A 22,472-nucleotide genomic window follows, 5' to 3' on the forward strand; every position below is an offset into this window, starting at 1 on the left:
TCCCGTGAATGAGGGTCTTCCCATGCAGTTCAAATGAAATGGAGTCCATCCAACATTGTGTTATTAAATTAAAGGTTTTATTCTTGAGAGAGCTGGAAACAGAACTCCTTTTGAAAATCCATTGAAGTAGGGCAGTTAACTCCCTAAGACATTGTGAATGTCATTAATTTGTCTTGTAAAAGATGAGGCAATTTGGTTGCTACTTTTCTGTTTCCTTTCAGGCCTCTTTATTTGCTGGTTTTGCCATCATAATGGGCATGAGTAGATTTCTTGAGGATTGCTTTTGCTGAGCTTATTGAGTTTTAAATTTGTTTTGACTTAAGATCTAGTAGCAAGTCTTGTTTTTAATTTGCAGTGCAAGTTGATTGCATAATTGTGAAGCTGTTTGACATGTGTGATACAATTTGATTTGCATTCCTGCCAGTTTTCAACTGTAAGAAACAAAATCTGTTAGTAACAATTTTAGCGGGAGTCATTGGAGGCTTCTTACGGTTTGTTTTCCATTTCCCAGAAATTGAAAGATGGCACTCTTCTTATAAAACTATTTGAACATTTCACATTATTGTTTAGCTGAGCTGTGTATGTTGATGTAAGTGGCTTTGATATTTTCAGGGAAGGATAATGAAAAAATACAATATATAAAATATTTATATATATTTAACATATATAAAATGCAGCATAGAATGGAGGAAGCAATATAATGCTGAGAGAGGCAAGGGTTAAAAAAAAGGGGTCACTGAATTATAGCAAATAGCCATTAGGATGTCTTGCGGAAAAGCATAGACTTCATTGAGACCTGATTAGAAAACTTGAAACCTATGATTATAGTGGTATAGAGGTATTTTTTCCCTGGAAGGATACATACATAGAGTTGGCAAAGTGTTTGCCCCATGACCAACAGATCCTGGAAGTCTGTGGAGGAGACATAGCCTTTCCCATGCAGACAACAGCTATATTCAGGCTGGCCCGTGCATGTTACACCACTGGAAGTTTTCTGATAATGTGGCTCTGACTGTCCCTGATTGATTTTACTTTTTTATCCCCATTGTGCAGTAGCAGGAAGACTTGAAGTAGCACTAATTCCCAGGTAGATTTTCTCTGGAAAAGCCACAGAATAAGAAGGTAGTACTATTGTAGAGAGCAGAGTAAACGGAAACTGAACTGGCAGAAGCATATGATGAGATAGCAATACAGGTGAAGTAGTTAAGAAGTGTTAGAAATTATATGATAATAGAAATGGCAACACAGGTGTGATTTCCATGAGTTCAGAGAAAGTCTAACAACCTATGCAGTTGAAGTGAAATTGCTGGCCAGAGACCAAAAGAGTCATTCTGAAGAAGCTTTGTGGTACATTGAGAGCAGTTAATTGAGAACCAAGGTGGGTTGTTTCAAATTATGCATCTTCTTTAAGCTGTTACCAAAATGTGTGACCGGTACTTGCTCTGAGTGCTTATACAGTATTGCTGTAAATTTGTATAAAATGTAGGACTGTAAACAACTACTTTGGTCATTCTCTGTGGTTCCCCACAATTGCAGGCAACTGTGAAATAATGCCTACTCCATTTCAGCCTACAGAATATACCAGGAACCACAAAACACTTTTTAAAATACCTTATAAAAAACTAAAGGTGATATAGTACAGGAGACCAAAGCGCATAGAAACTACAGTGTGCCATAAGACAAAACCAGGAGAGGTTGAGGATGCCACCAGCGTTCTAGTTGCCTACAGATCCTAACTCTGCTGCAGATCATTGTTTTGAAACCCAGTACACAGGCAAACAGGGGCACAGAAGCCTCTTGATTGCACATCTTCTACACTTGCTGCTATTGCACCACTCCCTGTGAGCAGTCTCTGATGGTTAAAAGGCAAACCCCTCTTCACCATGTCACCAAAATTAATTACATATGAAGAAAAGAAAAACAACTGTTGCGGCACAACCTCTATACCACAATGAAGAGCTTTTGCCTTTGAAGCCAAAGTAATGTCACTTGGGTCATTCTCACGTGAAGGATCAGCTTGACTACGCAGCAACTTATACTATACCTTTACTGTGCTAAAAGAAACCAACCCACATATAAACAAACAAACAAAAAAAACCAACCCCCAAACAAACAAACAAAAAAACAACAAAGAAACAAAACAAAACCCTCACACAAACCAGAAAGGAACAGTCACACAGTTGGACTCTAGAGTAACTGAATAGAGAATTTTGCCACTAGTGTTTCAGAAGTTTGTCTCACTTTCTCTGGGAAGTTTCTGTGGATGTGTAGATTTTTGTGTCTGATGCAGACAATCATGCCTATTAAAACTATTCTTCCAAAGAAAAATACAAAATATAGTGATCAAGACAACACAAGGGCAACACAAGGAGTAGTGAAAGAGGGAGATTGCCGCTGTAAGAAAAAAGAAGTAAAATCACAACTGTGAAATAAAATTGAGTAGAAATTGTCACAAGCATGAAGGAGACAGTCTAACCACTTAAATGCAGAGGTTGAAGTGAAAAAATACCTGTATAGAACATATCATTAGCTGACCGTTAAACATACTGAGGGAAGATCTTGTGACCAGCTTGACAGACCTCCCTGGGATGGCAGTCTCCCTCTCCCACTGCTATGGCCTTGGTCGCTTACTTGTTTTCCGTCTTTCCTTAAGCTGGAAGGAGATAGTCTGTGCTATGGCTAATCAGTATTTTAGTGTGCCAAGGAAATGTTTAACAATACAGATCTGTTTATCTTTCCCTTGGTAGAGGGAAAGAGTCAATAACTTGATTCCCTCTCCTTTACTAGCAACTAATTACTATAAAACCTGTACGAACTTAGTTTGCAATTTTTCTTTTTAAAATTTGCTTGAAATTAGTTCAACAAAGTTGGAACACTTTGTGAAACAATTTTACCTTACTCTTGAAATGTATCTTGGATGCATTTGTCTTTTTTACTTATTTGTCAATGGCATAATAATACAGATGTTACCATTTTGCAACCTGCCTTGCTACTTTACTTTAGAATATAAAAGAAGAGTAAGCATAACGAAAGAAATGCTACATATATCCCAGAAGAGCTATTATGTGCTAATATACATCATCTTATATAGAGCTCAGCAGGGATGAAGAAAAGCCCTCACAATAGAAACGCAAAACCTTATTTTCACAAACAAGAGATAGGGATAAGAATAGCCTAATTCCTATCATTTCCTAAAAATCAAATACAGTCTTCACACTGAGCATCGTAGTACTGTTTATACAATAAACAATGTTAGTACTCTGCCTAAAAAGCAAAGAAATATGATGCATGATCCCAAGATTAATGCCAAAGACAGTGATAATGACAGTAAGGGTTAAGTTTACTTGCTGCTAGTAAGTTATTCACATATATGGGCAAGTACACGAGAGTCAGCGAGGAAAATTCCAACTATACCTCAGGAAAAAAATCCAGAATGAGTATTGCCAAAAGTTGAGACAGGTTGTCCAGAGGGGCTGTAGAATTGCCATCCTTGGATATATTCAGACTTTATTTGGATAAAGCACTGAGCAATCTGATTTAACTTTAATATTAGACCTGGTTTGAGAAGGGGCATTGGACCAGGTGGTGTCCAACCATCCCTCTGACCCAATTAGTATATGGTTCTATTCCAGATACTGTTCTGGTAGATAGGGAATTAAAAGATCCAAAAGTGGCTACATTTGGTCGATTTTTCATACCTGAGTAAATACACAGTAATTTCAGGTAAGTTGCCAGCAGTGGAGGGAGGTGATCCTCCTCTCTGTTCAGGATGGATAAGGCCACATCTGGAGTGCTGTGTCCAGTTCTGGACTTCTCAGTACAAGAAAGATAGAAAGTCCAGCACAGGGCCACGGAGATGATTAAGGGCTAGAGCATCATACATATGAGAAGAGGCTGAGAGTGTAGGGACTGCTCAGCTGGGAGAAAAGAAGGCTTGGTGGGACCTTACCAGCATGTAAATTCTTGGTGGAGAGAATGAAGATGGGGAAGTCAGACTGTTCTTAGTAGTGCCCACTGACAGGACAAGGGGTAATGGCTGTGAATTGAAACACATGAAATCCCACCTGGTCACAAGAAAGCTTTTTTTTTATTATGAAGGTGGTCAAAACTGGAACAGGTTCTCCAGAAAGGTGGTGCAGTCCCCATCTGTTGAGATATGCTAAACCCAACTGGACACAGTCCTGGACAACCTGCTCTGGCTGACCCTTCTTGAGCAGAGGGGTTGGACTAGATGATCTTGGGGTGCCTCTTCCAACCTAAGCAGTTCTGTGAAGTTTTCAAGACTTTATAAGTCACAAAATGGCATTTCCATCAGATGTCTAGAGACTCAGTATTCAGTGGAGGTGAGTGCTGTGGCTTCCCTCTAAATATCATCCAGATTGCTTCACAATGCCTGTTAAGAAAACTAGTGATTGTTTTGTTGTTTGTTGGTTTGTTTTGATGTCTGGTTTCTTGGGGGTTTTTTTTTCATTATTTTCCCAGTGCAGATGAGTCCTAGTAATTGTTCCATCTACAAGATACAAGTAACTCTTAGGTGGACTGGAGGGGAATGGGAGACTTGCCTAGGAACAGACTCCAGTGTAGTTCTATAGGGATGTAAGGTTGTACTCATGTGGATCTGCTTGCAGAATTAGAATTACTTATTTCAAATGTTACTGACAACTTGGCTGTATTGATCAATGGTTGTCTTCTCTCTGGAATTTACTTGAGAACTGACATCAAACGTTAGTACTTTTCAAAAATGTTGGAGCTGCATTAATGAGTAAAATTAATGAAATTCTTGGAGTTGACAAGTTCTTATGTGTTCTGGCTGTTCCTTTAAAAAGATACATTTTATTCATATTAAATGTAAATAATTACTCAGTTTCACATTAGCATGATCCAGTCGTTCTTTGGGGATTACAAGAAACTACTCCTTTTCTTCGATAATGCTTAGAAAGCAGTCTGTATTTTCCATGTGTTAGATGAGCTCATGTACGTACGAAAGGATTTAGCTTTTTGAAAAAGTAAGTAAGTGCTGTGTTAGAGGACGCAGAGAACTGCTGAGTACAAGTCAGTCTGTAGGAAAGTCAGAAGTTTAAGAAACATGAAGAAATGGGAGCAGCTGTATTTTCATCACTGAGTTGAGGCAAGGGCTGTAATCACCCTGTCATACCATGTTTGCTGTCTCTAATACATGATATATATTTACTCTGACTAGCTCAGTTTATTTTGCTAATTCTGTTTCTCTCATAACATGAAAATGACTGCCTTGTTTGATTCAAACAGTATTCCTCTGTACCTTTTAACTGCTCTAAGTAGATCAAAATGCTCACATCACTTATACAGTCTTATATTTTAAAAAAACCCAAACAACACTATTGTATGCTAGGAGTTAACTACCTCTGAAATAATAATTCATAAGCATTTATTAACATAATATACTTCCTCATGATATAACGTTAGGAGTAAGTATTCAAGGAACTTTTTTACACTACTTTCCTCTGATAATTAATTGAGAGCTTCTGTACGGCTTCTTGTTTGTTCTCTGTGTTGTGTTCTCGAAAGGTGCCGAATGCCTCAACTTTCATCATGTTCAGTGAGAGTGAAGGGCACTCAGCATCTCATAAATATAGCTTGGTGCCAGCAGGACTAAGCTCTTACACTGTGAAGAGATGAGGCATGAATTTGTCATGTACACTGTCACTTACCTGGCATGGGACTACTAGTCCTTAAAGAAGGACTTCAGTATGGCTTGTGGGAATCTGTACCAGTGGTGTATGTTTGAAGTGTCACAACTGCTGTGCAGTTATTACTGTATGGACTACACAGCATAATAAATGTTGTAACTCTGTGTTTTTAATGTGCTTGAATAGAACATTGTGTATCCATGACTGTGTAAACATGAGCCTAGCTGATAAATTCGTTTAGAGATTTTTTTTTTCCCCAGTAGGGACACTTGATAAACTCTGTTTTGAAATCTCACTTAGCACCCAGTTTATTTTTTTAAAACAAATCTTACCATACACAGTCATTTTGAAACAGCCAGGAGAGCATCAGCAGTTGCTTGTTTTAAATAATAACACTGTATCATGCTTGGTCTACATTCAAGCGGGGCTGCTCTCATGCTCCTTCTGAAAAATGTCAACTTCTGCTAAACTGACAGAATGTGACTGCTAATTAAAATATGCCCAAGAGAGATATATATAGTCTATGCTGTCTACTTTCTCTGTTAGAGTTTAGTGTTCTCTAACCTTTGAGTTGGCAGTGTGTGCTTTATGGTATAATAATGCAAACAATGGTTAACAACTGAAGACCAGAACCATCAAAACACAAGTTTTTGTCAAGCTATATCACATGCCACTTTGAAAGAGTTTTAGCTTTATACACTTCTGCTCATGTTGTGGAGAAGTAATCTCATCCAAGATAAACATCCTATCAGGAAAAATTATGCACATACTCTGTGTCAGGTTTATCACACATTTACCAGTGCACAGTAACTTTAATTGTCACAGTTTTTAATGCACCTGACTCAGCCCTGCAGTTGACCTGATGTAAGTGGAGATCTACTGGAGGGTAAATACACCAGAAGTAGGAATGGATGCAGGAGCAGGCCTAAGTTGTTAAAGCCTTCTGCTTTTGCAGCACATACCCGAGGGTGGAAGGGAGACTGCACTGGAGGGCCAAGATAAAATCAGTATTTATTTCAAATGCAGAATGGAAAAGCAAAGACCTAGCACAGTCACAGGTAATGTGAGGGTATTGCAGCCGATACAGGAAATGCCTTCTAATATTTTTATTATTATTGTTAAAAGGAGTGTAGAAGAAATTTTCTAGAAATAGTGCAACTGAAAAATACCATTAAGGCAGCTTTAGCTTGATGGATAATTTCCTGTTAATATGGTGGTGCATTTCTGATAACAGGGGAGCAAGAAGCAGATGCACTGAACCACGGAGGCAGCATTCACTCGTGCTTCATCACTCTCTGGCTAGGCGGTCCCGGCTAGAGGGAAGCACATGTGTAACGTGTATAACTGTTTACAGGATTTGGGCCTAACTTAGTCCAGTGGCTTGGTATTTCGTCTGGAGGGATGGAAATGGGTGTAAGTTTCACCCTTCAGGGGCAGGAGCTGAAGTTATCTTCAAGAGGCGGTCTGCGGCCGGGCGCAGGCTGCGCTGCGGCCGCTCTCCCGCTTTACCTGTGGCCGGCAGCGGCTCCGCTCCGCTCCCGCTGCCGCCTGCCCTCCCCTCGCCCCCAGCCCCTCCGCCCGGCCCGGTGCTGCTGAGGGGCTGCCGGTGGCTCCCGCCCCGGAGCGGCGCTGCGGGCCGTGGCGCAGCAGGGCTCGGCCGGGGAGCAGCGCCTGCGCGCCCGTCCCGCCCTGGGACCGGCCGCGGCAGCCTAGCGGGGAGGGCAGGAGGGAGGGCTCGGAGGGGGCGGGAGGCGCACGCCGTTTCCCTTTCTCTTTCGCTGGGCGGCCGCGGGGCTGCGCCAGGTACCGAGGGCACGGGGTGGGGTGACGGGAGGCGCCGCAGGTACGGGGAGAGGGGGACCGGAGCCGGAGGAGAGTCCGGCCGCCGGCCTCTGCTGCCGGCGGGCTCCCGCGGCGCTGGGGCGGGGTGTGGGGGGTGAGGGCTCCTCCCCGCCGGGGCCCTCCGAGGCCTGCGGAGCGCGGCGCGGCTCGGCGGGGCCCCGCGGAGCACGGTGGGGCTGGCCCGCGGCCCCTGCACCTGTCAGCGCGGCAGCTTGTCCCGCCGCCGGCCGGAGCCTGCCGCGGGCAGGGCGCTGCCGGGAGCACGGCTGCCGGGCACCCCGCTGCTGTTATGTAAATAACAGCGCTGCTGCGTCCCCCTGCCAAGTTCATGGTGACTCGTGTCCTCCCGGGCATCGTCGCTGTGCCGCCGGGTTCATGCACCTCTGCCTTTCCGTGTGTGTTACAGGTAGGAAGATGACTCGCCTGGCACAGGAGCAGGAGTTATGAGCCATGTCCCTGTGAGACGTCCAGAATTAAGAGCAAATGCCTGGAGAAGTCCAGTTGCACAGAGCAGCGCCACAGCTCTTGTGAACCGTGGGCATCGTCATCTCTCAGACTTGCTCCTCTGGTCCCGAGCACTCTGCCAGCACTTCCTCCGCCACGAATGGCTACTCAGAGGAAGCACTTGGTGAAAGATTTCAATCCTCATATCACCTGCTATATCTGTAAAGGCTATCTCATCAAGCCAACTACAGTAACTGAGTGCCTCCATACCTGTAAGTAGTACTTTGAAAAACATTCCCTCCTTCGTAAGTGACACTTCCTTGAAGCATGTAATATGCCCTCTGTGCTGGTTCTTGTTTCCTTCTGAAGTGTTACATTAAATGCCATGCAGTTTCTGATGGGGTTTCCTAGATGCTGATCTGCCATCTGGGTCATCTCCAGGGCATGTCAACTCTGCTTAACACCTTGCAGAGTAAAGACATCCCTTTTCTTTCCCCCAAGCTAGTGGTGATTATGAGGGCTCTAGAAGGAAACATGTATCCCTTTGGCCTGGCTGATCCCAAGTAAGATCATTAGGTTGGGTGTGGTATTTTGATAATGTAACTGTACTTTTGAAACTAAAGCTATGTATCTGTTGGCAGTGTGCATGATAGATACACCAGTTCAGTCAGTAGTGGCTCACATCTTTCTGTAGTGTGTTTCATGGCACAATGCATAGAAATACGTGAAAGTTGGCAAAATATTTATTTAGGGAGTAGATATCTTTGAATGAAACTGACTTGAGAAAAAATAAGCAGGTCGTCTTATGTTCCTCATACTTCTAAAACATTGGTGTGTATGACATTAAACATATGAATGGTCCTATCACACTCAGTCTTACACAACCTAAATTATTTAACTAATTTTTTTGACATTCATTCTTGAATAGAAGATAATTTGCTTGGACCTCTTGAGAATTTGGCATCTTTCCAAATAAAGTTTAAATTATTCTAAAAGAGCTATATGTTTTCTGGTAGCTTTCCCATTTTTAAACCTTTAATAAATACCAGTTGAAGGCCTTGCCTTAGCATTTCCTGTCAGTTCTGCGCAGTGTTGTTCTTGCAGTTGTTACTGTCTTCACTGTTAATTTTTACATTATGGTGTTCTGTCCCTAGTATGTCAAGTACATAGAGAATTAAAACAATGGAAGCCATTGTGCAGCAGGAAAATGACATAGTTGCCACCCCGGAAACATGGTGGGATGACTCGCACAACTGGAGTGTTGCAATGGATAGTTATAAACTCTTCAGAAGGGATAGGAAAGGAGGCGAGGTGGTGGGGAAGCCCTGTGTTAGGGAGCATTTTGATTGTCTAGGGCTTAGTGACGGTGACAATAGGATTGAGTGTTTATGGGTAAGAATCGGAGAAGTCCAACAAGGCAGATATCGTGGTGGGAGTCTGTTACAGGCCACCGAACCAGGATGAAGAGGCAGACAAAATATTCTCTAAGCAGCTGGGAGAAGTCTCACAGTCGCTGGCCCTTGTTCTCATGAGGGACTTCAACTTTGCAGATATCTGCTGGAAATACAGTACAGCAGAGAGGAAACGGTCTAGGAGGTTCCTGGAGCGTGTGAAAGATAACTTCCTGACCCAGCTGGTGAGTGAGCCAACTAGGGAAGGCACCCAGTGGACCTGTTGTTTGTGAACAGAAAAGGACTTGTGGGTGATGTGATGGTTAGAGGTCATCTTGGGCATAGCAATCACGAAATGATAGTTTTTGATTCTTAGAATGGTAAGGTAGCACAACTGCTACCTTGGACTTCCAGAGGGCAGACTTTGGTCTGTTTAAGAGCCTGGTTGACAGAGTCCTTTGGGAGGCAGACCTGAAGGGGAAAGGAGTCCAGGAAGGACTTCATGTGCTGTAAGTCAAACTGGTGGAGAAGAAGACTGGCCTGGCTGAACAGAGAACTTTGACTGGAACTCAGGGTAAAAAAAGAGTGTTTATGACCTTTGGAAGAAGGGGCAGGCAACTCAGGAGGACAACAAGGATGTTGTGAGGTTATTCAGGGAGAAAATGAGAAGGCCCAAAACGCAACTAGAATTTAATCTGACTACTGCTGTAAAAGACAAAAAATGTATCTATAAATACATTAGCAACAAAAGGAGACCTAAGGACAATCTCCATTCTTTATTTGATGCAGTGGGAAACATAATGACAAAGGATGAGGAAAAGGCTGAAGTGCTCAGTCTTGAACAGTAAGACCAGTTGTTCTCCAGGTAGCCAGCCCCTGAGCTGGAAGACAGGGATGGGGAGCAGAACGAAACCCCCATAATCCAAGGGAAAATGGTCAGTGAGCTGCTACACCACTTAGACACACACAAGTCTATGGGGCTGGATGGGATCCACCCAAGGGTACTGAGGGAGCTGGCAGAAGTGCTTACCATGCCATTTCCATTTATCAGCAGCCTTGGCTAACTGGGGAGGTCCCAGTTGACTGAAGTTAGCAAAAGTGATGCCCATCTACAAGAAGGGTTGGAAGGAGGATCTGGGGAACTGCAGGCCTGTCAGTCTGACCTCAATGCCAGGAAAGGTTGTGGGAGCAGATCATCTTGAGTGCCGTCACATTTCACATATAGGACAAACAAGTGATCGGGCCCAGTCAGCATGGGTTTATGAAAGACAAGTACTGCTTGACCAACCTGATCTCCTTCTGGGACAAGGTGACCTGCTTAGTGGATGAGAGAAAGGCTGTGCATGTTGACTACGTAGGTTTTAGTAAAGCCTTTGACACCATTTCCCACAGCATTCTCTGGGAAAAACTGGCTGCTCATGACTTGGATGGCTGTACTCTTCTCTGGGAAAAACTGGCTGCTCAGGACTTGGATGGCTGTACTCTTCACTGGGTAAAAAACTGTCTGGATGGCTGAGCCCAAAGAGTGGTGGTGAACGGAGCTACATCCAATTGGTGCCAGGTCTCAAGTGGTGTTCCCCAGGGCTCAGTACTGAGGCCAGTTCTGTTTAGTATCTTTATCAGTGATCTGGACAAGGGGGTTGAGCGCACCCTCAGTAAGTTAGCATATGACACCAAGTTGGGCAGGAGTGTTAGAGGGTAGGGAAGCTCTACAGAGGGATCTGGACAGGCTGGATCAATGGTCTGAGGCTAATTCTACCAGGTTCAACATGGCTCAGTGCCAGGTCCTGCACTTGGGCCACAACCCTGGGGTGTTGGTTGTCAGCCAGCTGAACATGAGCCAGCAGTGTGCCCAGGTGGCCAAGAAGGCCAACAGCATCCTGGCCTTTATCAGAAATAGTGTAGCCAGTCTAGTATCAGCTAAGGTTTACTATGTGTTTTGTGGTATTATTTTTCTGTTTTGGGTTACTTGGTAAAAGAATTTAAGTTCTGGAGAAGTTAAGCAGTGTCCTTATAAGAACTTGAAATAAAACAGGAGGCAGAGAAGTATATTACCTATTATTACGTTATCTTTCCTTTTAAAGAAAATGGAAAAATTCCAGCATTTGCTATTTTTTTTTATGGTTGAAGTTTAATGAACAGTAGTAACTTTTAAAAGGTTGGGGTGAGAGGAAAAAAGTTGCATTAGAAATCAGCTCAGACTTAGTAAAAAATTGGTTTTATTATGGCATCTTTCTGTTTAGATAATTTATTTGTGTATTTACTTTTGCTGCCATTACAAAACAATGTCAGGAGGAGTTTTTTTTTTTTCTCAGCAGCGTCTGTTTCCTTTGTTCACTTGTAGATTGTGAGCTCTTCACCGAGATAGCTCTGCTATTGCCTATTCCCCAGATTAGCACACGAGTTGTACTGAGCTGCCATATAGTTGCGCAGGTCTCCCCACAGAAAAGATGCGACATATTTGGGTCATTAAGTAGAACTGCAGGAAAGGAGGTGATGTTTCTTTAAAGCAAAGTTTAGTTGCCGAAATACAAAGCTTACAAAGATGGAAAGGAAAATTAGAAACTTGAAGTGGTGATATGGAAATCTCATGTCTGTAGAGTAAAAGGTGATCTGTATTCCAGAAAATACTCTGATAAATTACTTTACACTTTGGCTTTTAAAAAATATTTAATCTTTTTTGTTTGCTTGGTTTGGTTTTTTTTTTTTTTTAATTTGTTTTTGGTTGGTTTGGGTTTTTTGTTTTTTGTTTGTTTTTTTTTTTAAGTACAGGTATGGTTCTTCAGTCATATCCAAAAAGTTACTGCAAAATACAATGATTTTTAACTGTCCTTTAGTATTTGTCTTGTACTACTAATTGTGGTAATTTGAAACAGTGTTGCATAGATGATCAAAATCTGCAGATATGAACAGTTTAAGAAGCAGCGTGAATTCATTAGATATTGTGAGTACAATATATTTCTCTGATGAAAAGCGTGTATTGACATAGATGTTCTCCAGCGATCATAGGGGAACTAATATGATCAGTAGTAACTAAATCAGTTAGTGGTTAATTCACATCATCTGTGTTGCTGAAAAATGTTAAGTAGCAAAGTTCTGCTCTGAGGAATGTGTTCCTTTTTAATAAGAGATGTTTCTGTTGGGTTTTTTGGAAATGTTAGACAGACAAGTCCATCGTTTATTTACTGGGGAGAATAAGTGCAACTTGGGAATCATCAATACAAAATTTCCTATCTCTGTTGGGAAGGAAATGCTCATATTACTGCAAAATAGTTAATTATTCTGCAAATTCAGTACTTTGTTTCTTGTTTGCCGTTTGCAACAGAATGGTTTTGTCATAAGGACTGAGACCTTTTTTTCTAGTCTGTTACACAGTTGTCAAGGATGTTTAAGAACTACTAGTTGAAGCAGGCTAGATGTGAGCTAAAGGGTATGTCCCATCATCTGTCTCCTGAGTCACTCCAATGTTTAGTAAACTTTCCTCAGAAATGTTCTTTAGTGTCCTAAAAAATATCAGACCGTTTACACAATTGTAGAAGTGTTGGTTGGAAGGGACATCTGGAGGTTGTCTAGGCCAGCTTCATGCATGAGGCAGGTTAGTTGCCAACACTATACGACACTATGCCAGGTCAAGCCATGCCTCTGTATAGCCGAGTTGTCAGTTTCCAAGTGTGGAGACTTCACAGCCTCTCTCAATAACCATTTGCAGTGCTACTCTATTTACCCAGTGGAGAAGTTCTGCATGTCCTACCAAACAACTTGTCATCATTGCTCCTTGTGGTACTATTTGCCACTACCACAGAGAGCTGGGCTCCATCACTCTTATGACTGCTATTCAAGTGGTATAGGCTTTGGTTATTTTACCTAGTAGCCTCAACCATGATTTGCTTTTGGTAAATTGATATTGCCTATTCCTGATTACCTTTTTGTCCCTCACGTGGTTGGAAATTGATTCCAAGGGACATGATGTGATCTGCCATCTTTCAAAGGAGCTAGGGGAAACTGGTTAGCTATAGTTACCTGGGTCATCCTTCCCATCTTTCTTAAAGGTGGACATGACATATGCTTTTCCAGTCATCAGACACCACCCATAATCACCCATAATCACCGTGATTATCATGATAAGCTTTCAGCTTAGTGAATCCTACTCGGCCTATAGATTTGAATACATCCACCTTCCTATATAATCCATTCTTACGTTGTTTCCCTCATTCATTACCAGACCCACATTTTGCCTGAACTTCCTTCAGCTACTAGCCTGCTTGCCAAATCCCCTAACGTCCCTCATCAGTTTTAGCTGTGGCTAGGATTTGCCCTTCCTGATTTTGTCCCAAAGGGCCAGAGCAATGATTTTATATCCTTGTTTCCACTTTTAATATGCTCTATTTTTGCATATTGATTAGGAAGCCTGTGCACCAAGCAGTTCTTCTGACAGAATTCCCTGTAAAATGGGCTGGTTAGCTCTTGAAGTCTAAATAAGTTTTCTTAAAAAAATGAAACAGCTAACTCTCCTGAAGTACCTTTCTTTCTAATAGTAGCCTCCTTGGGAAATCTGACTAGCAGTTGCTTAAACAAAGCTGAAGTCCCATCTCCTGAAGTTGAGACTCCTAACTCTGCTGTGTAACTATGTGTTCTTCCTCGAGGTCCTGAACTCAGTCATCCTGGGGTCACTGAAAGGCAAGCTGCCATCTGTGGCTGTATTCATCACCAGTTTTTCCCTGTTTCTGAACAGCGGATCAAGTGTTGCATTACTCCTAGTTAGTTTCTCTAGTATTTGCCTTAAGAAATCATCAACCGATACAGTCAAGGAACTTTCAGAAATGTCATTCCATGCAAGAAAATGACCAGAGCTGTAATCTTCAATATCAAACCAAAAATCAAACAAGCAGAGAATTTTTTTCAGATTTTTGCTAAAAACTTATGCTCTCACCAAAAGATCTCAAAAGAACTATACCACAGCAAAATTTCCCACCCTCAGACAAGCAAGCTGATCTGCTTTCATACTCCTCCTCCCCCCACAGAACCTTCAGTCAATGGCATGTCACAGGTCTTAAAGGTTAGCAGATTTGTCTTATTTTGAAATAGAAGATATCAACCCAGAAAGTCTCTTTTGATCACCATGAACTGAAATTATCTCTCTTTTTTAACAGAAGGGAATCTAGTCTGACTTTTTTCTGGTAATTGTAATTAACAGAGGAGTAGTCTCACATGTATAGTTTCTGAGAAGGGTGGTTAAGTATATTGAAGTTTTCTGTCCTGTTTTGATGCAGACTTTTTCTCTAAAAGTAAGTGTTTTTAAAGCAGGTTTAAGGTAGCTAATTAAATACCTCATTAAACATAGCAAAGACATGTTACATCCCTGTGCCATCACTGAGATGGGTTCGATGTTCCACTATCTGTGTGTATCCCATGCCCCTCCTTTGCTCACTCGATTAAAGAGTGACTTTGAGAGATGGGATCCTTGGAAGAACTCAAATGATGAGTTCTGACAAAGAATTTGTGTCACAATTAACTAATTAAACTTTCTCTTGTAAAATATTTTGTTTTAAAAATGCAATATGAATTTTTATGAATGAAATGTAAAAGTTTTTCTTGTTGAACTATATGTGTGTAGATAGACATAAGATATGTATTTTTTGGTTTGCACAAGATGACAGACAGCACAGCTGATTACAAAGATCTAAAAGAATGTGTGAGCCAGGTATCCATGTAGTGGAAAAAGTGGCATTGTGAACACTGTTATGGTTGCCAGCCAATTAGCATATGTCATGCAAGTACTCTTATCAGCTGTAGTAAATCATCTTTTATGTGAGTTTAACTTTTATTGTGACTCATCTAAAATGTCATAGTACAACCATGAAATCCAGGTCCTTATTTCACTGGCATGTGTAGCACATACCTCAAAATTCTGCAAACTGTGTACATTTAGGTTCTTTTGCCTATTTGCTACCACACCATGACCTACTGTAACGCAAGTGAAACCATGTCATTTTGTTAGTCTGTACCAGAAGCATTAAAGAGTTTTTGTTAGGGTTTTTGTTTGTTTGTTTGTTTGTTTGAGTTTTGTTTGGGTTTTTTTGTTGTTTGTTTGGGGTTTGGATTATTTTGTTGTTGTTGGGTTTTTTTTTCCCCCCATAGGTGGTGAATTAAATATATCTGTAATTAAATTGTATTTAAAGACTCCCTTTTTCCCTACCCTTTTCACCCAATACTTAGACCTCATCCTGTTCTCTGAAATTTCAATGGTAGGCTTTGAAAAATGTTCAGTGTTTTATATTGAGAATGACAGAGGATGATTATACCTATCATATCTGAAAATACTGATTGATGATCCAACTCCTACTAGGAGTATTATGTATCAGTTCATTCTTCTTGAGTGCTAGAATTTATGTGTATTTTTTACTTTCACATTGCTATCGGTAGATCACATTTAGTTTTGACAGGCAAATCCTCATAGCACCATAGCTTTAGATGAGAAAAAGCAAAAGTTGTTTTAGATTGCTGCAGTATTGATTTAACAATTTCAAGGTTTTTTTCATTGTATAAGATGACCTCATCTTTTGAGCTGGCATCACAAAGACTTGTTACATATCTGTAGGTTTGTTGAATAGAGAATACATCCATGTAGGAATGGCTGAAGATTCTTGCTTCCTTATGATGTGTTGTCTGCATATATTCTACTTGAAGACTTCTCTTAACTAGAGATTAAGGTCTTCATTAATTATTGGTCACTTTCTTGGACCATGCATGGCTTCCAAGGGTGCCATCTTCTCTCAAAAAGAGTTCTAAGGAAAGCATGTAAATATATTCAGACTGAGGAATTCAGTTCATTTCCATAGATTGGTTTATATTAGAAATATTTCTTCAAGTTACACTACCGTGGATTTGAGCAGGCTTTATATTTAGCAGCATTTAATATTTGGGAGGTTTTGGGGAGTTAATCATCTGACTTCAAATAAGTGTGTCAGTTATCTATCCTGTGGTATAGGTTTCTTCTGAATAGTAACAATTTCAAGTTTCATATAGTAAATTAAAGCCATAGCTCAGGTAGGTCCTATTTGTCTTTACTTTGAAAAATAAACAAAAAGCCTAGCAAAGCCAAATTTAAAATATCTTTAGAATGCAAGTCAGTCCTTTTCAAAGCAGTCAGATCAGTGTCATCTCATTATTGCAGACTACGAGAACTTCTCTTATGTGTATGGAACAGAGATCCCAAGAGCAAGTGAAGGGAATTAAATTCTCTTCAAAGAATTTCAGGCATAGCTTCCTTAAAACACAGAGAAATGCTTTCGGAAGGAGGCAAGTACTAATTACTTACAGAAAGAAAGAAACCACTCTGGTACTGATGCGAAGCCACTGGTAATCCCTTTGAAAAATTTTTGTGCTAATCCTCTCCGAGTTTCCGTTGCTAAAAAATTCCCAAATAAGAGAAGATTAGGAGTTAGGCTTATCAATTCCCAAATTAATACTGACCAATACCAATTGCATTTATACCATTTTTTCCATTTCTTTTATCTTTATAATTCAATTAAAATTGGTGTCAGGTTAGAAAGAACGGCCCAATAGAGATGCTGCTGTCTTTACCAGACAGGATGCTTACATAATAAATAAATAAATTACTTAAGTAAGTAAATAAATAAATAAAGCCCAACCCTTTCCTTTATTATAGGAGTTAGCAGAAGAGGAACTTTAGCTCACTCACAGTTCTCCATTGAAGAGAGTTATCCCTAAGCTCAGTTTCTATGAAGTCAAGTCAGAAAAGGTCTAGAGTAAACCAAACCGTTTTGTTACTAACCTCAGTGACTTTCAGATGAATTTCCATATGGCCATTCTTCATGACTGTATTAGACTTCACAATTTCATCATCATACTAGCTTCTCAGACCTTTTTCCCTTTCAAGGTTCTCCAACTAATGGTATTTCTGAGATAGCAGATGATTCTTAACCTTGTGGTTCTCATCAGTATTGTCATCACCTGTCACTAATCTGTACACTTTCTCCTGACAGAAGTAGTGCATCATCTCCACCTTCAGCACAATATAGGTATCAGGAGTATGAGATATCAAATACTGCAGTTGAAGAGCTCAAGTGTCAGTAGCATATTTCACAGATTCCTTGAGAAGCTTGAGCAGAATATGGTTATTCTGAATAACCATATTCAGCTTGGGCAGAATATGGTTAATGACTGCATTCTCATTGAAGTCGTCCAGGAAGTGCTTATTCTAGGACTCTCAGACTTCTGCTATATCTGACACCAGATTGAATAGGTTAATCCTATTTGTCCTTTGGTTTACTTCACACACATCTAGTATGTCTACATTTAATTGCTTTGATGGTCTCTACTTCAATACTATAGAAGAATCATGCACTAGAAATGTCCTGGGTTTGTTGTTTTGTTTGGTTTTGGTTTTTTTATAAATAGCAAGAAGACATCTCTATTAATGAATGGGAAAGATGCAATTTTCAACAATGTAAACTACTCCCATTCATAGCAGTATTTAAAGAGCCTGGTTTTTGTCACATTGTCTTCTAATTTGATCTTTCTGTCATGTGTGACAATCTTTAGGACTACTGGTAGTATCAAAAGAGTAAAGATACTGTAATTAGAGTTTGAAGATAAGCAAGGGCACTTTTGGAGAATATTACAATTTGTTGTTTGACCAGCTAATTGAATGGTGTTGGTGACTCCTTGCAAGTAATTCAGGTCTGGACGCCTGTAGGGTTTCTATTTGTTCCTTAGTACATGTTTTTTACAGAGCATTATGTCTTTCTTATAAAAATGCCTGTTCAAAAAGTGTAACATTGGGGAAGTGGTGCTGCTTCTTCATCTGTGACTCTGAGATCTACGTGTGAGATTTCCTAGCCAACTATGCATATGCATGCTGTTATGTAGCTGCAGGTGAGAGGGCTTTTTGTTTATTGCACGTTACTATACAACACCCCTTCCTTTCCAGTGCTGTGTGCCTGAAATGAAGGCAACATGTTACTATACAACATCCTCACTGTTACCTTTGAGGGTGCTGGAATTTATGTTTAGGATATTTGTTTAAAGGGAGCACTGCAGAGCAGATTGATGACACCTTTTGATGATTAATGTCACATTCTTATCCATTCCCTCTAAAGTCTTAAAAAAATTGAACCATATTAAGATAAAGTGGAAAAATAAAAAAGAAGTTGTGGTATCTAAAGCAAACAACACAGTAAAAATGTCTGTAATAGATTCAGGTAAAGAAATTAAAAAAAAAAAAAAATCCCACATCTATTTAATCTTGGCTTAGCTCATTGAAATGAGAAAGCTCTAACCCTTACCCAGCTAGTGCATTAGTTTAAGAAAAGAGAACAGTGATTGATACTCTTGGAGAGGTGACTTTTGTATATATTTTGCTATCTGTGCCTCTTCCCTTTTACATCATTGCGTGTGTGTGGCCGATGTTTGGTTAGTCAAGGAACTGAAGTATGCCTTCAGTTACTCCCTGTGCTTCTTCGTATTTCAAGTAGGTGACAGAATAGAAGCTAGTTCAGATAGTTACAGGAGCTGGGATGGCTGAGGAGCTACTGATCAGCTAAAGAATTCCACCTTGTGATGTTTGCCCCTTGGTTGAACATGTGCAGACGCTACATCTTCAGGAAAACCTCTAGCTGAGAATCTTCATATTTTCTCAATTTCAAGGATAATTCATATTATTTTCAGTTATAGAGGAGATTCACAGTCATATTAATGAGGAGAGATTATAGAAATCTTAACTACATATATTTTTTAAGTTGTTTGGACTTGTGCTTTAATTTAAGCATGTTCTGAAATGCTTCATTGGGCTGGCACGAGGGCTTCTATATGGGTGATGAAATTCTTTATATTCTGTAAGTGTAGTAGCAAAGTGTTCAGTTTTAGGAGAATTAGTTACAAAAAGTGTATAGAAAAGGGAAGAAATGATGTAGGTACAGAAGATCACATTTGATGCTCTGTACTAGACTTCTTACCCTGTGGAAGTGTTAGAGAATGCATGTGCAAAAATCAATTAGGTCTGGTATTTTAACAAATTATAAAAGATCTGTGATATAAGAAGAGTTCTGTGATAACAGGTTCTTGCATTTGTGTGCCAGTGCTAAATACCGCACAATTTGAGGTTAAGAAAAAATAAACTCGTGTCCCGAGGGTTGAATGGCGCTCTCACAGCATCAGCATTCTTGGCTGTCCTGGAGTCCCAGTGTGCAGAGGACTGCGCTGTGCCCCACTTATTGGGATTATTTGGCAGGACTCGGGTGCTTCCTGAGCTTGTTTTACGAGATGATCGGAAATCTGCCCAGCATACAGCTCTGCTAGAGCCATTTAGGTTGGGGAAGGTGCCAAGAGCCAGCCAGAGAGCTCTGAAATCTGTCTGTCCAACTTAAAGGGGAAAGTTCATGTAATTTCAGCCAAAGCTATGAAGTTAACATCCTCAAGTTCATGTTTTAAAGCAGTTGGAAAAAACACCTGCACAGAGGTTTAATGTGTGTGTATTATCAGTGTCAGCTGAGTTCTAGTAACTTCTGGGCATACTAAGGCAAAGATAAATGCAGGCTTTGCTTGTTAGGTGACATTTGTTAAAGGAATTTCAAGATTCCTTAAAGATTGTCATATAATTAGAATTTACCAGCTTGTTTAGAGGTGCTCTTAGTTCTTTAGGTAATTGATGAAAGAAATTAGTGTTTCAGCAGAAAGCATATTGTAATTACAGCAGTCCATTTATTTTTTCAGTCCGTTTACTGATGAATTTGCAGTTCTCATTTCAGTTTAGGTGAAGTATTAATAAACAAAGGAAGGATGGAGTTTATCTCCATTCAAAATGTTGTAATGCAGTAATAATAGCAGGCATATTTGTTCTCATCAGCTTGGCTTCCATTTTCTTATTAATAGCAGTAAAGCCATCAGTCTGCAATTAATCATTTGGAAACAATAGAAGTGTAGTACCTTGTTTAGTTTAATTTCAATTTATTGGATTTTAAATTCACATTGTTGTTGTTTTGGGTTTGTTTATACCTGCCATGGTTGTGATCCTGATTTTTCATTGTAAGATTCAATTATTAAATGTTCCCTGTAAGTTCTGTCAGAGCTTTTTAAGGCACTATGTCAAAGGGAAACATAGCTGCTTCAAACCTGTACAATTTCTGTGAAACTTTTCTCTTACAGTGAGTATTTACAACAGTATTTTCAGCTGCCAGCAACACCGTTAGAAAGAAAATAATGTGCATAAGTCATTCTCAAACCATCTGAAGTGATGGTTGGCTCTGCTGGGCTAGAGCTCCCCAGCATGCACTTTCTCAGAACCTGCTCTTTACACGTGCTGCATGATATGGGGTTTGCATTTTATGATGCTGGGAGAATTTTAAGTAGTAAAAATCTTGCATACTTTAAAGCAGCAGTTGTATAACTTGCGCTGCTGAACTCAGTGTCTTGGCAGAGCAGAACTGGCTATAGCTTTGAGGAATAAGAAGTGGATAGAATACATTAATTATTTGCTTTAAAATAATGCTCTTATCTTTGATGCATGAAGTAGTTAGCTGGTATCATTAGGTCATGCTCAAGCAATATTATTCAGATCTTAGACTAAGTCGTTTTTGCCTTTTTTTTCTTCTGTTCCTCAGTTTGTAAGACTTGTATTGTTCAACACTTTGAAGACAGCAATGACTGTCCCAGGTGTGGCAACCAAGTGCATGAGACCAATCCACTAGAAATGTTAAGGTAAGATGACATTGCATGGCGTTTGCTGAACTGGAAGAACAAAAAATAAAAAAAATTATCTTAATATGTTTATCCTGGAAGGGAATTATTTTTTTTGCTTCTTTGTATAATAAATATATCAACTGTTCTTGGCCATAGATTCTATCAATTTCTCATCTCCCAGTAAAAGGTAAATTAACTTTTCAGATATAAGAAAAAGGAGGAAAAATAATGGAAAGATGCAGAAAGACTGGGTGTATTGTACAAATTAAAATAAATATTTAATACCTCAAACAAATAAACCAGGTACCTTTTATTCTTTACATGAAATTAAGTTCTAAAGTTTCTTTTTTCAAACAATTTAGGGTATTCCAAACTGCATGCAACTTTTTTTAATTTGTAGGGCAATGTAGAATAACTGAAATATACAAATACAATACATACACATACAATACTGAAATATGCACATATAATACTGAAAAATACAAATAACTGAATGTTTTCCAGGGTGTAGACCTACCAATCTGAATTGAAATCTGCTGTCAGATTAATGAAAAGACACTCATGAAAGAAAATTCTGACACCAAAAATACATTTTCTTGAAAGTTTGCGTTTTTTATATCACAATAACACACATTTTTTTTAAGCAATTATTTTTCTTGAAATTCTGAACTCACTTTTAGTCACGTTATGTTGAAACAAAGGTGATAATCTTGCTACAAGTATAGCACAGAGAAATCGAGAAATGTCATCAGAAGTGGAAGAACTTGATGTTTTCCTAAATCAGTGAATCCTCTCCCTGCCCTCACTCCCAACAGTCCCTCTTCTTCCCCCAGTATTATTAGTTTGTAATACTGCTGGGAACTTAAGAAGAAATATTCTTACATAAATGTTGCAATAAATATTTATATATTGCTTTTGCTACAATTTGTCATATTTTGCTTTGCTTTTTGACTGATACTTGTGTGCATAGCAATTCCCATGCTTCAGTTATGTACCAAGAGGATAGGTGAGAGACATTAAATACAGGAACTCTAAAGGGTGTTATTAGCTTAAATCTTTATCATCTGAATGTTTTTTAGAAGGGTAGGGCTAAAAGGGTTTATGTAGATGTTTACCTTAAGTACTGTTCTGATCTGTCAGTGTCTGAGGTGCTGGGTCAGCCGTAATAAAAGATTCTATATAGAGTGCATAAGGCTGAAAACAGAAGCATTTTGGAAATATTTCTTTTATTCTGACAGGTCCATTTCATAGGATCTAAAAAATACATTTTCTGAAACCTCTAGTAGATGTTTACTAAATGAATACTGTGCTCTAAGCAGGAAATGATAGAAGGGTGAGAAAAGTTGAGACCACAAGCCGGAAATGTGGGAAGAGCTATTTTCTCTGCAATTATTTCCTGAAACTCCTTTTAGAGTCACTGTGTTTA

At 39.8% G+C, this 22,472-nt stretch overlaps 1 protein-coding gene across 4 annotated transcripts in view; it reads left to right on the forward strand.

Moving 5' to 3' along the window:
• PCGF5 (polycomb group ring finger 5) overlaps nucleotides 1–22,472 on the forward strand; it is a 71,657-nt gene that overhangs the window by 27,206 nt on the left and 21,979 nt on the right. For 2 of the 4 annotated variants that reach the window (XM_030486808.1, XM_030486810.1), the window contains exons 2-3: nucleotides 7,918–8,227; nucleotides 20,968–21,064. In XM_030486808.1, the coding sequence (XP_030342668.1) occupies nucleotides 8,116–8,227; nucleotides 20,968–21,064 (209 nt within the window). In that variant the 5' untranslated portion in view covers nucleotides 7,918–8,115. Of the gene's footprint in view, nucleotides 1–7,411; nucleotides 7,473–7,615; nucleotides 8,228–20,967; nucleotides 21,065–22,472 lie in introns of those variants that run through there. The other 2 variants (XM_030486809.1, XM_030486811.1) reach the window with 2 other exon arrangements.

The sequence above is a fragment of the Strigops habroptila genome, chromosome 5, assembly GCF_004027225.2.
Source record: "Strigops habroptila isolate Jane chromosome 5, bStrHab1.2.pri, whole genome shotgun sequence".
NCBI classification, from domain to species: domain Eukaryota; kingdom Metazoa; phylum Chordata; class Aves; order Psittaciformes; family Psittacidae; genus Strigops; species Strigops habroptila.